The sequence below is a fragment of the Eutrigla gurnardus genome, assembly GCF_963514095.1.
Source record: "Eutrigla gurnardus genome assembly, chromosome: 13".
Classification (NCBI taxonomy): domain Eukaryota; kingdom Metazoa; phylum Chordata; class Actinopteri; order Perciformes; family Triglidae; genus Eutrigla; species Eutrigla gurnardus.
This window is the reverse complement of record NC_139936.1, coordinates 27,874,871-27,889,320: the sequence shown is the minus strand read 5'-3', so window position 1 is coordinate 27,889,320 and position 14,450 is coordinate 27,874,871. Positions and strand designations below refer to the sequence as shown.

At 42.6% G+C, this 14,450-nt stretch overlaps 1 protein-coding gene across 1 annotated transcript in view; it reads left to right on the top strand.

The window, feature by feature from the left end:
- cacna1ba (calcium channel, voltage-dependent, N type, alpha 1B subunit, a) overlaps window positions 1-14,450 on the top strand; it is a 320,635-nt gene that overhangs the window by 231,341 nt on the left and 74,844 nt on the right. Inside the window, exons 34-37 of the mRNA XM_084024282.1 lie at window positions 746-829; window positions 11,342-11,458; window positions 13,179-13,244; window positions 13,824-13,915. Of these exons, the coding sequence (XP_083880408.1) occupies window positions 746-829; window positions 11,342-11,458; window positions 13,179-13,244; window positions 13,824-13,915 (359 nt within the window). The remainder of the gene's footprint in view (window positions 1-745; window positions 830-11,341; window positions 11,459-13,178; window positions 13,245-13,823; window positions 13,916-14,450) is intronic.

Below are 14,450 nucleotides of genomic sequence, written 5' to 3'. Positions count from 1 at the left end.
GGACTTTCTTTTCGTCTGCGGCTTTTTGGTGGATGCAGTCATCTCCTTCGTCACTACAGTATGTCCGTTTGCTCTCTTTCGGCAGTTAAAGAATCCATCCGTATGCTTTACATAAACTCTTGAGAAAGTTTGTCACTTCATGAATGTCTTCCAAGGAGAGAGTTCTCCTTTCTTCTTCCGTAGCATTTGCAGTCAGAGTTACGTATTTCCTCCATTTCGCTGTCTTTATCCCGTTGAAATGTAACCGTAGATATAGCGTCTGATATGTTCCGCTCCAGCTGATCCGCTGCTAGGGACACGGGCGCTGAATAAGTAGCCATGTGTTTCGCTTCTAAGGTGCAGCTGATTTGCCGAAAAAATAACAACAGCGCGTGAATGGCCAACGGTGATCAGTATGGAAATTAACTGCATCGCCGTACTCGCCCCAGCAAAGACAGAGACAACCGCAGATTTTTTCTGAAAATACAAATACAAAATGTATACTTTTAAGGCAACCAATACTGTTATCTGAAACATGGAGTGGCTTCTTCATGATCCCAACTTGCATATTCTGCAAAAAAAACTAAAATTACTAATTTTGAAAAAAAAAAGCTTATTTCGTCGTTTACACGAATTCGTCCCACCCGACTTGTTGCTGGTTTTGCCGTGGCGGGTCACATTTATGAAAGAACTTAAATATAATACGTTTAATAAAATATCCTTATTGATAAAAAACAGCTAATGATTTTCAACTGTTGTTTCTCAGAGCTACTTAAAGGATGCCTGGAACGTGTTTGACTTTGTCACAGTGTTGGGCAGCATCACCGACATCCTTGTGACTGAAATCAATGTAAGAACACCTGTTTCCATCCACTCCACCCTCACCCTAACGAGGCTTAGTGCAGTGAAATGATACATCCCAGCTGCCATTAGCAGCATGTTCAGCAAAAGAGCTAACAACAGAAATCTCTAATACAAAGCATGCTTTGCGTTTTGTGTTGTTGTTTAAATTCATACCGGACACTTTCTGTCTGTGCACTTACCTGTATATATGTGTGTATTGTGAAGTAGCTTCTGATTTGTTCATATGTGTGTATCTGTTGAGCTATCAATTCTGTTGTGCAATATGACTGTTCCTGTTCTCTTGTCTCTCTGTCCTTTCTCCTCTTCTTTCTCCTCTCATCTGTCTCTCTATCTCTTTCCATCAATGTCGCTTTGTCCCCCTCTCCCTTTCCCTCTCTCTCTCTCTCTCTCTCTCTCTCTCTCTGCCTTCCCCCCTACACATCGCCATCTTGTTGGTTGTCATCACCGGTGTTGCCATGCCCTGGTCCCAAACATCACTAGACAACGGTGAGTGACTTTCTGATTCCAGTCTCTGCGTTTGCCTATGAACTGTTTTATTTCATACAAAAGATGGTATGATCTTCTAAATGTGCACTGAAAAGCAGTTCAAAGGTGCAGATATGATGTCTAATGCTGCTTTCACACCTGTAGTTGGGTTAATCTGGTCCGGACCAAGAGAGGAAAATTATACATTGTACTGTATTTTAGTTCTTCTTTGGTTCCTGTTCACACTGACTTTTTACAAATGATCCTGAGGAGTAAACAGGAATACACACTGACAGGGGACTCACTGATTGATTCCAGCACCATTAGGACTCACATGGAGAAAATAAGTCCTGGTGACTGACAGAAGTGTATGCAGCACTGTTGCTGCTTCTGAAGTGTATAATATGTTCTTTCATTAATCCATGACCATAAGAATTATTAGTATTTTGAAATAGACTGCAGGTTATGATGAATGCTGATATGCTTGTATATGGCCTTAAATACAGATCTAGAAGATCAATTCTTGAACAGACTTCACCATCAGCAGATAGAGTTATTAGTAGTTTAGCTTTTGAAATATCATTAAATCCTGTGGTTGGTTCATCTGCTTTTACACCTTATGTCCTGTTAAGGGAAATGTGTGTAGTTTGGGGTGCATTTATTAAGATAAATTTGGCTTTGTGTTTTTGAATTAATTTTGGTATTTTTGAATTTCATCCATATCCACTCATTTTGACTGTGTGAAATGTTTCGTTACACCAGTGCTATTTGTAGCATTAATCCCCCCCCCCCCCCCCCCTAAATTAAAGGGGAAATGATTTTGCCTGAAAGTTCTCATTTCTCTGCAGCAAACTTCATGAAGTTTTGTAAAAATAGTTTAATAATTGTAATTATCATAATTTATGGCTGCAAAAAAAATAAAATCCACTGAATGGTTTTTGATGTGTAGTTAAAGATGACCCCTTTTAGTTAGAATGATTGAAGTGAAAAAATATTTTCCAGAAGTGTGTCTGTGTGTAATCACACCACAGACACTGAAATCCTTCTCTAAAAAAATGCAATTGTGTAAACTCATAGAAAGCCATAAAACCAGTATTTGTTTCCTTAGCAGGATAACAACTGGATTTTCATTGGGTTTTGCATTTATTTTGAAGGAAAGGCCTAAAACTGCATGTTTTAAACTCATATCTAGTTGTTTAATGCATTTCATATGGGTTTCCACTGAGGAACAAACATGTCTCATAACACAAACAAGAAAAAAGTAGTTAAAGCCTCTTTTTCCTATCCTGTCTGTAAGGTCATTAATGCATCCTTTAATCAGAGTGATTACACCCATTAGGGTGTAGGAGAGGACCCAAATGCAGCACACGTAGGAAGGCAGACAGTGTGTAATGACCTTTATTGCACTCTTTAATACTTTAAACAAATACTGTGGACACTTCACAGATGACACCGTAGGTTGAACTTGCTTCTGGGAATGACATGAAACTTCCAGGGGGAACACGCCATGAAAGGGAACAGGAAACAATACGGCAGGCAGCGGTGTGTGACATAAACAACCCGCCAACACAAGGAAACAGTCTCTTGCCTGTACGCATTGCCGCAGATGCGGTCGGTGATCCGTGTGGCTGACCTAGTACTCTGTCACAGAGGAGATCGCCGGCCTGGGTTGTTCCGTCACAGGGTTAAAATTTGTCAGAGACTTGTGAAAAACCAATAAACAAAGTGGTAAAAAAAAAAAAAAATTGTCAGAGATGTCTACCTCCATCCTGCTCTCCTGGGGTCTCAGGTGCTCGTTCTCTGCGTCAGGTGAGGGGTCCTCGGAACTGACGCCATTCTCCTTGGAATCATCGCTAGATGGATCTGGAGGAGGTGGTGGCCGAGGAGGCCGACCCCAAGGCTTGGGGACGCAGCCGGTCCTGGTGGGCTGATCTGGATGTTCCTGATGGACCTTTTTGATGAGGGCCCGATCAAGCACGTCCCTTGCTGGGACCCAGGACCTCGTCTCGGGACCGTAGCCCTCCCAGTACACCATGTATTGAATCCCTCTGCCGCGGCAATGGGACTGTAGGAGGTGGCGGAACATGTAGGTGATGAGGCGAGGGGGAGGCGGAGGAGGCGTCACAGGGACCAAGGCATTCTCTTGAACCGGCTTGACCTTGGAGACGTGAAAGGTGGGATGAACACGCATGGACCGGGGGAGCTTGAGCATCACGGCCGCCAGGTTGATGACCTCCTTGACCTCGAATGGCCCGATGAACTGTGGGGCCAGCTCCTTGAAATCCACCTTCAGGGGGAGGTCCCGGGTGAAGAGCCAGACCTTGGGAGTGGCGACAGTTGGCGGTGGATGTGTAGGAGGAGGAGGAGGAGGGCGGCACGGGCCTGGACCCAGGTTCGACGACATCGGCGGATGAACGCTTGGACTGATGGGCAGGAAGCCTCTCTTTCCAGGGCCGGGAACAGGGGCGGCTGAAAGCTGTAGGAGCATTGGAAGGGGCAGAGACCCTGACAGCTCTCTGCTAGAGATCATACCTGTCATACCTAGCCACTGTGTGTTTACCTTGTCTGCCCTCATCTGCTTGACTTCAGTTTGTCCGTCAGATTGTGTTCCTTTATCTCTGTCTTCCGTAATGTGATTCATGTTGTCATGTTTAAACTGTCTGTGTTGATTATCGGCCCATCATTGTTCTGTATTACTTTTCTGCTTTGTATATGTTCATTTTTTGCATGGTGGTGCCAAATTCCTTCCTGTCTTTTGTATTGTGGTCTATGTTGTCATATTTTAACTGTCTGCGCTGATTGTCTGTCTAACATTGTGGGGGCTTTCTATACTTTGCATGACACTGCCATATTTAATCAAGCGTTTTAGTGGTTGAGCTGCTTCATGTTTTATTCTTTCTTGTTCATATTTTACTTGTGTGTTTTATTGTAGTTGTTTTTTAAATGGCTAACTTAACTTCTGGCCAAGTTCTTGAATACATCTTCTGATGCAGCTGAACACATCATGGGTGATGTAACCTGGTATCCTCGGGTGTTTCGGGTCTCACAACATCATACACCCTCCTCCAGGCGACCCCACCACGGTTGATCAGACCGTGTTCAGGTGGCATTTGCTTGTCCCCATGGACCTTCTCCCCAGATCCAGAGCCATCTCGACGCTTTCTCAGCTGCCTTTGTGTTCTTGATGGCTCTGGCTCCTTGCTCCTCCTGTGATGCCCAGTACACTGAGGGATCTGTGGAGTGATTGACCCACAAATCCTCTGCAGCCTACTTCGATGGGCATACACTTTGCCTTCCAGCCCTGCTCTCGACAGCCGATGACCAAATGTTCATATTTGGTCCTCTTCCTTTCATGCGCCTCCCCCAAGCGGTTTTCCCATGGCACCGTCAGCTCCATGATGAGGATGTTCTTGAATGCCTCGGAGACCAGAAGTATATCTTGCCTCAAAGTGGTGCTCATGATGTGCTGCGGGAATCTCAGCTGTTTCTCCAGGTGCACTAAGAGCTGCCAGTCCCGGCTCTTGACAGGATTCCTTCTTGTGTTCTGGCCTTGGCTGCACTCCTGCCTTGACAAATGCTATTGCGCTGGTGGCGTTTCGCACTTGGCTGCAGCTGCTGATACCCTTGCTGATGGCATCCGCAATCTTTCAGCACCTGGTTATGGCACCAGGTGTACCGGCCCTCACTGAGAGCTTTTGGGCAGGAGCTCAGGATGTGCTCCAATGTTCCCCTGGCTGAGCACAGAGAGCAGTTTGGAGTTTCCACCTTTCCCCAGTTTAAGAGGTTCACTGGGCTAGGCAGGACATTGTACACTGCCCGAATCAGGAAGGTGATGCAGTGTGGCTCCGCCTGCCATAGGTCTGTCCAGGTGACTTTCCGGTCTATTGCCTGTTCCCACCTTGTCCAGGCCCCTTGTTGCTTCTGACCAACTGCTCTGCTTGATCTCCCTTCCTCCACTACAGCCTCACCTTCTCCTAAATTTGCCTCCGCTTCTCCTTCCCCTTGCGCACCCTATACTGACGTGTTGTGAACAAGCCCACTCTGCCATTGGCCACCACGCCCACCAAATCTTTTTGGCGCAGCATCCAGTACAGCGGCCTCAGCCCTCCACTTCCTCCCCGTCTCCACCCCAGCCTGGGCCACCTTTGGATCTCTTGAGTCTCTGTACATCAGCACCTCTCGAGTCCGTGTGACCTCTAATTCCTCTTCCAGAGACTTCAGGGGCAACCGGAGCTTCGTGCTGTTCCCGTAGAGGGCAATGTTACTGAGACTTCTGGACAACCCTAACCATCTCCTGAGACAGCTACTGACCTTCCTGTCCAAGGTCTCATAGACAAGTAGTGGCCAAAGTATCCTTGGCAGAATACCATGCTGATAAATCCACGCTTTAAACTTGCCTGGGAGGCCGGATCTGTCAACTGTCTGTCGATCTTAGCCACGTGCCTAGTTCCTGGCAGGTGGACTGCACCGATGAGGAGTCCTTAAGGCTGCTGTCATACACCTTGCCCAAGCTCTTCACCGGCTTCTCGGAAATGGTTGGAATTTGCTTCCCTTCGATGTTGAATCGAAACCTGTCGGTAACCTTGCTCTTCTTCATCACTAGTGCTCTGGACTTGGCTGGTTTAAAACTCATCCGTGCCCACTGGATAAGCTTTTCCAGCCCTTGCAGGATCCATCTGCATCCTGGTACAGATTCTGTGGTGACCGTCAGGTAATCCATAAAGGCCCTGAATGGTGGCTGGCAGATCCCTGATTGGGTCCGGGGGCCCCAACACCCTGACTTCACCATCATGTTCATCGCCAGGGCAAAGGTTACCGAGATGGTGCAGCCTGTGATTATCCCCACCTCCAGCTTATGCCACTACGATGACACAGCTCCTGCTGAGACTCTCAACCTGAACTGATTGTAGTAGTCCAGTATTTTACTTGTTTGTTTTATTGTAGTTTTTTTAAGGCTAACTTAACTTTTGGCCAAGGAATGAAGCCAGGAATTTGGAGGATTCTGCTTAATGACTTACAATCACGGAAAGAGAAAATGGGTCAAGAAATAAAAATAGACTTTCCACAGTCTTTTAAAGCAGTTAAAAATAGATTCAAATTGTTTTGGGTGATCTCAAACTCTCTGCAGGATGTGTGTCCTTTGTCCCCACATGGACCACTGTTGTGATTAGTGTTGTTTTTGGCGGCCTGTTTTACTTTTAGTTTTAGTCTAGTCTTTGTCTCAAGCTATCATTTGAGTTTTTATCAGTTTGAGTCATGTTCATCCAATTTGTAGTCTAGTCAAGTTACAGTCAACTAAAAGTCTAAGCATTTTGGTCTTATTTTAGTCAGAATTGTCCATGACTATTTTAGTCTAGTTTTAGTCGACGAAAACTGATGACACTTCAGTCTAGTTTTAGTCGATGAAAACTGATGACATTCTAGTCTAGTTTTAGTCAAAGATTGTATTTAGCCAAACCCATTTCACAATTCAAACAAGGTTATCTTATTATTATATTATTATTACCTTATACACTCAAGAATACATCCATTCAAGACACAGAAGACGCTCTGATTTGAATTTACAACATATTATTTTACTAACCAAAAATGTTATCGTCACATGACCAGCATTTTCGCATCTCGTCTTGTTTTCCTTATATAAAGGATAAAGGATCGTTTAAGACGATATTTAGTCATAATTTTCATTAACTTAATTACACTACCCAGATACACATTTAATACAGTATAACTGTCAAAAAATAATAGTACTACTAATACTAATAATACTAATATTTATTGGCATTATTTTATACTTTATATTTTTATACTTATTTGACTCTCTTTCTTCTCTTTCTCTTATAACTGCAGCTTTATAACTTCCCAAGGGATTACTTAAGTATTCTGATTCTGATTTCCACAGATATTTATGAACAAATATAAATAAATGCAAATGAGGTCGCAAACTACAAATAGCCTAGAGATCGCATCTAACAGGATGTAACTTTTTCTATGACTTCCTGTTAAATCTTCGAAGGCCGATGGAAAGTGTCCGACTGGAGCGCAGCTTTTAGGCTCCGCCTCCTGCTGCTCCGCTGCTCTCGTCTGCTTTCCAGGCGAGGCACAGTTCATCTCGAACGAGCCGACTAATAACAACAACGACTTAACGAGACAAAACAACGTTACAACATTTCGTCTCGCCTCGTTTTGGTCAACGGAAATGAAGACACATTTTAGCATAGTTTTTATTTTTTAAACCACATTTAGTCTTGTTTTTATTCGTCTACAATATTGCATTATATATTTAATTATCGTTATCGTCACATGACCAGCATTTTCGTTGCGTCTCGTCTCGTTTTCCTCACGTGATAAAGGTTTGTTGACGACGATATTTCGTCATAATTTTCATTAACGAAAGCAACACTAGTTGTGATGGACGTCAGAAGAGAGGGGAGTAAATCCACGTTTGTCCAAAGTGATGGGGGCAATGGCACTGGGGAAATAGCGTGTCATCATGTTGAAGAAGCGAATGTTCCTGGTTATGAAGTTTAATGTAGTGGGGGGGGGGGGGGGGGGGTTGTGGAGAAGGTGGGGCCGCGTGTACACAGCCTGGGCAGATGCTCAACTACCCCATTTTGCGGTGCGAACAATGAGCTAGGGGTACTGTGCTGTTGGACTGGGACAAAGAGGCCCAGATCTAGAAAGACCACCTGCACATCGGATAACAGCCTCTTACAGCATCCTCCTATGGTGGTTCCTCTCTGTGCAATAGTAAGGGGCCACACGACTGGTACTGGCCACAGGTGGAGGAGACATAGCAGTGACGCGAGGAGCCATAAGCGAAGTGGGGTCAGCTGGCTCAGGGTGAGCCGGGTAAGCAGGAGCATCATCGGATGGATTAAGGTCTCAACTAGGGTTGCACATCTCTTTGTGATAAACGGTTCGATATGCATCTAGATACACAGGTTACGATTCGATTCAAAAACGATATCCTTTTAATACAGACCGATTCGATTCGAATCGATTCCATACAGTGTAAGAACGATAGATTTGATTCTACGGTTAATATTTGTTGTAGATATTTTATAAAATAAAGAAGCCGATTCTATGAAAGTGACAGTACAATAGTTTCTTTTCAAATATGTAAAATACCACATATCCCCAAACATTGTGGCTGTATGGCACTGGCAAAAAAAAAAAAAAAAACAGAACAACAAAACCACATGTCAATGTATTTATTTTTAGACATGGACCAAAAAAAAGTCTGGCTGAATCGGTGGATGGCGGTCACAGGACAGTGTCGTGGACGCTACCCGTGCTGCGGCCGCCTCTTGTGGCGCAAGTTGAGACACAAGCGATTGACATTCAAAGCCATCCGTCTTTCACGTGTGGTCGTGGAGTGCCTGCGGTCACACGGCAGCGTCGCAGCCACCTACCTGTGCTGCGCCCGCCTCTCCACCTCCACCTCCTCCATGTTCCGTGTTGTCCCTTGTTTATAACTCATACAAGCTAGCCAGCTACGGCGTTTCATGGGCAGCTTCAGCTCTCGCGTTGTTATAGAGACGCTGGTGTAATGCCGCCAACCGCTTCAAAGTCTCGCGATACCCGATCCATGACTCTGTAACCGATTCATTCATTGATAATTCGTATCAATTGAGGAGGCTGCTACCGATGCAGCCGTATCTCTCACTTGTTGAACCGAATATCCGGTCGCCTCGGTTTATCGTTTACAACCCTAGTCTCAACCATCAGGAAGCTGAAGCGGTTGCAGACAGAGGAGGTTGTGGAGAAACTCGCTCACCAGCCAGGTCTCTTTTTGTCCCTTTTTCGGCTACAACAGACCACCATAGTGGCTGGGGGAGTGATTAACTCAAGGCCGTGGCTCAGGAACTCATTGCCAGAATGGGCCTCAGACTTCCTGGCTACCCCCAACCACCAGGCTGCCTCCTAACCTGCTACAGCTACTAACCCCTTTGTGGGAACCTGGCCCTGGAGAAGGTGTGGCTCTAGGAGGCATGGTGCCCAAACCTGCCCAGTGACTCCAATCATGGTCTGGTGTCGGTGTATCTGTAATATAAATGCAAATTGTGAGATTCTCTTCATGATTGAAAGCATGATTTGTTCTCTTGGAGCTATAATTAATAATCAATAATAATAATCAATAAATACCCATAAGATGACAACTTGGCCCATATATGAATAAAATCAACAGCAATCACCCTAAGGACCTAACTAATACACATGTGATGTATTAGTTAGAAAAATAAATGCCTATATTCATGGGAAGTTAGCTTGCATAAATACTGGTTGTTAGCATCGTAATAAACTCGCAAATTTGCCACAAATTTATAAACTTTTTTTCTCTGAATATTGCCAACCTCTCCCGGCTGTTTTCTTATTTATTTTTTTCTACAGTGGTCCTAATACGCCGTCATAGTTGTCTCACCTGTCTACCTTGAATAGAAAGCAGTATTGGTAAATTGGTAACAAGACGAGGTAAAACCGAGTATTCTGGCTGGAGCATCTGTGGTCAATGTGCTTGATTGCAGGTCACATGACATGTTTAGGCTACATTTGAGTAAAATGTTACAAATGCAAGCTTACAAGACTAAAACTTTGTACTCATAAAGATATAGATATGAGCCTACAAAGTTGAAAGCATTCCTGTATTTCTGGTATCCAATGGTACTTCTTTTGGTACTTAACTCAAAACAAAACGTTATTTCTTTAGTAAAAAAAAGAAGTCTAAACTTCTCAACTTCGTTTTTTATTATACAGGTTGTAGAGAATATACCGTCTCACAACCTGAGACGACTGCTCGTCGCTTGTTGAGCAATGCAACTTTCATCACTTACTTACTCACTGAGCCAATACGGTACAGGCAAAAAACAAAACGTGTAATTTTTTTTGTAAAAAAAGAAGTCTAAACTTCTCAACTTCGTTTTTTATTATACAGGTTGTAGAGACAATATACCGTCTCTACAACCTGAGACGACTGTGCTCGCCGCTTGTTGAGCAACGCAACTTTCATCACTTACTTACTCACTCACTGAGCCACTTACTTACTTACATAAGGTACAGGCAAAAAACAAACAAAAAATACAGGGATTATAAAGACAACATATGCCCTTTTCACCATAGGTTCCAATTACAGCAAGTTTAAAAGTGGACCCGTTGGATTCATGCAATATATGACTAAAGACCAATAATAACACTAATAAATGTGTAAAGTGTCCTGACAGTGTCCTAAAATTGAATTGAAAATTGAATTAAATTGCATTTCAGCTGCATCGAAAAGTGGTTAAGTGATTAAGTAAATTGCTACATTTAGGGTGCACTCACATTAGGCAAACCATAACATGCTCAGGCACAATTGAGCCTAAAGTCTGTTTCACTAGCGTAAGTGGTCCATACCATATACTTAAACTTACACTAACACTTCCTCAGCCCTGGCACGATTGGAAGAGCTGTATTTCGGCATGGTACGGTTCATGCACATGCACGGGTACAGAACGTGGACATGACCTCGGCTATAATCCAATCCTCTGCTGTTCCTCTCATTATAGCTCTGTGCTTAACTCAGATCTCACCCCGCTATCGAGTTGATATATGACTGTGCAAGTTGTACTGTTGTACTGTTGATGACTGTGCAAGACGGCTTCTTGGTCGGGCTTGAGCATGCTTCAGATTCGTGGTATGAGTGGTAACGGAGCGGAACTGGACCGGGGAGGAGTTCGACTCTCCATTCTATTATAATAAAAATGTCTCTGTCCAAAATCTGCTTTGCTCACGCTGCAGATACACCTTTCACTAAAGTTGCAGTCATGTTCATGTTCTCTATAGTGATGCTTTGCTGTTTTTTCTGAAACTGATATGACTTTCCACTGATGTCGTCTGCTCTACATAGTAAAAAAATAAATAGAAATGTATCAATTCACGGGAGAAATTTGTGGTAAATATAAGAATCTTTTTTTCCCCACCCTTAATTGTTTGTGACTTATAAAGCATATATTTGATCAGTAAGTCCTTGATGTCCTGTTTTGCGTCTTAACAGGACAGGCTGCTGAACCTGAGCTTCCTGAGGCTGTTCAGAGCTGCTAGGCTCATCAAGCTGCTGAGACAGGGCTACACCATCCGCATCCTGCTGTGGACCTTCGTCCAGTCCTTCAAGGTGCAATACACATTATGACATGTGTAGCTGGTCTGCCTTACAACTCTGGTTGCAACCAGCTCTGCGTTGTGTTGGTGTGAACTGATGAGGACAACCGTTTTGCTGACCAGAGGGGGGTTTATTCTGTACAAAAACACATGATCATTAAAGTACAGCAGCTTTGGGGACTGATACAGCCATCTCATATGCACCTCTCCTCCACGGGGTATAGGGTCTGAGTGAGTCTTCACACATACTATATAAAACAATAAAATATAAAAATATCCAATTAAACAAAATACTATTATTTTAATCCATATAATTACAATAACAAAGGTCCATTTAACAAAAATATTCTCCCCCATAAACAGCATTTTTTATAGTATTTGATTTAATAAATGTACATAAATAAATGAATTGAGCAGCTCACATACCTGTACAAAACCACATGTTCGATTAAAGTACAGCAGACTTGGTGACTGATACAGCCCTCTCATATGCACCTTAAAACAAGGGGACACACCAGCATTAAAAAACGCTGCCATGCTCCTTTAGCTAGCTTGCCAAATAATAATAATAAATATACTCCAAAACAATAATAACGTGTGTGACATTTTGGAGTAACGTTTGCACCTCTGTCTAACGTTTCTGTTTACATATTTTCACCACTACGAGTGAGCAGAGCACAAGTTTTACCTCTCCTCACGGGGTGTAGAGTGGTGAGAGTCTTCCGCTAGGGACCTCTGAGATCGTAACAAATGTATGGGTCTCAATGCAGCTAAAATAATTATTTATTATATGTGGCGTCACATCATCACCCTTTCTCACAGCGATTCAGTGCCAATCAAACGAAGATGCTCAAACTGACGGATATCATTCACGCCGAGAGCAGCGAAGAGCTGTAGTTCACAGTGGCCTCACACAAAACCTACCATTATCAAACTTCTTCACCATAAATCCTAGTTTTTTTGCATGAAAAATTATCTTTTCGATTTTGCCATAGGAATACATGCATCAGAAATTCATTTTGAGGTCCCATGTACCGGAAATAGAAAGGCGGGACTTTGCCACTCTATAAGGGTCCGAGTGAGGAGAGTAGCGCAAAACTACAGGAAGTGATGTCACAACAAAGTCAGAGGTCATGCAACACAAAATGAATTGCCAAAATAAAATAAATTACCAAAGTAAGAGCTCCCCAAAAATAACAACATTGCAAGGTAGCCAGGCCCTAAAGCATCACCCTGCTTAATGGTCTCAGAGGTTTTCAACGTTTTTCAGGATACTCAATTATATCTATCAATGAAGCCAAAAGAAACCAATCGGTTAGTTAAACTCCAAGCATGTATTGACGATATGAAACCCTGGCTAACCTGCAATTTCCTGATGTTAAAATATTAAAGATAAGACTGAATTATTGTACTTGGGCCCAAACACCTCCAAAAATCATTGTCTTAAAAGGTAGCTTCTATTGCCAGGATTGCCATTGGCTCAAACAATACCAAAAGAAACTTCTGTGTTATCCTTGATCAGGATCTTTCCTTTAACTCACGCATTTAAAAAACTACAAGGACACACATAGCAAAGGCCATAAATAGTACATCGGCGAGTTTGTGAAAAGCAAGTATATCTTCAGTTTAAGTGTTTGGGGTGCCTGACCATTACTCCCCAATTACTCTATCATCCCTCAACAACAACATGCATGTCTATGGATTAATAAATACATGTGTTTTCTGTCCTTTAGGCCCTGCCATATGTTTGCCTTCTGATTGCTATGCTGTTCTTCATTTATGCCATCATTGGGATGCAGGTGGGTGATGTCATAGAGGCTGTAATATGCATATTGTGGTTCACCATTAAAATGATGAAAAGGCAGGGAACGATACGAAAATTTAATGTCACTATTATTGTGGACAAAATAATTGTGATTCACGATAATATCCTGATAAAAGATCAAAATATGCTTAAACCTCTTAAAATGGTACTTTTAAATATTAAATATTTGAATTGCATCACAGATAAGATGCATCTTTTTAGTGCAAAACAATCAAATTATCTTAAATGAGATGATCATAAATCAGGTGTCCCTGCATAAATAAAGAATTAATATATTTTTAAAATGACATTTTTATCCTTTTAAATCAGGCAAATGTTTTCACTTATCTACAATTATGGCTAGCTAGACAGCTGTTTTAAGTCACTCGTGATGATATTTAGATTGTCCCGGTAATGGAAATTCACCACAATCCACTTGTGTGTTTTGTTTTTTTATCTCTATCCTTGATAAAATTGCTTTATCGTCCCATCCCTACATCTTAATGTAAAAAACATAATTTGCACATTGTAAAGATGGTAAAAATCCATATCCCTCACTGTGTCTCCACTGTAGGTGTTTGGCAACATTGGTCTGAATGAGGACACAGCTATCAACCACCACAACAACTTCCGCACTTTCCTCCAAGCTCTCATGCTGCTCTTCAGGTAGAAGAAACTTAACGGACTATTTATAAAATGATCTGTATAAAAAAATAAGAAATCATTTGGACTTCCAGATGAGGTAATGACCAACTGCACCAAAACTGTAATGCTATTTCAAGATTAAGTCGGACCCTATCTAGATTTGATGAAATTGCTGCTACAGTCAAACAGAGGTGTGGACAATGCCACTTCTTTCCAAAAAAAGAACAAGAAACACTCCAAAACAACTCATAATGCTTTCACTCCAACGACAAAATTCCATTTCTCCCTGCGTTGCTTGCTCGAGTTTGATCATTTGTGTGAATTTGTGTCACCTGTTCCGACGCTCCAGAGAGGAGGTGATGTTACCTTCATGTAGACAACAACAACGTTTCATCCATCTTGGCTGAAAAATCCACTATTGTTGCTGTGTACATGTTGTGGAAGTCCCAGACACACCGGGAAATGAAACAGCATCCTGTCTCGATTCATAACATCATCCAGAGGTGCTCAAATTAAGTAAAGTAAATTTCACAAAGATGTATGCAGAGTATCTAGC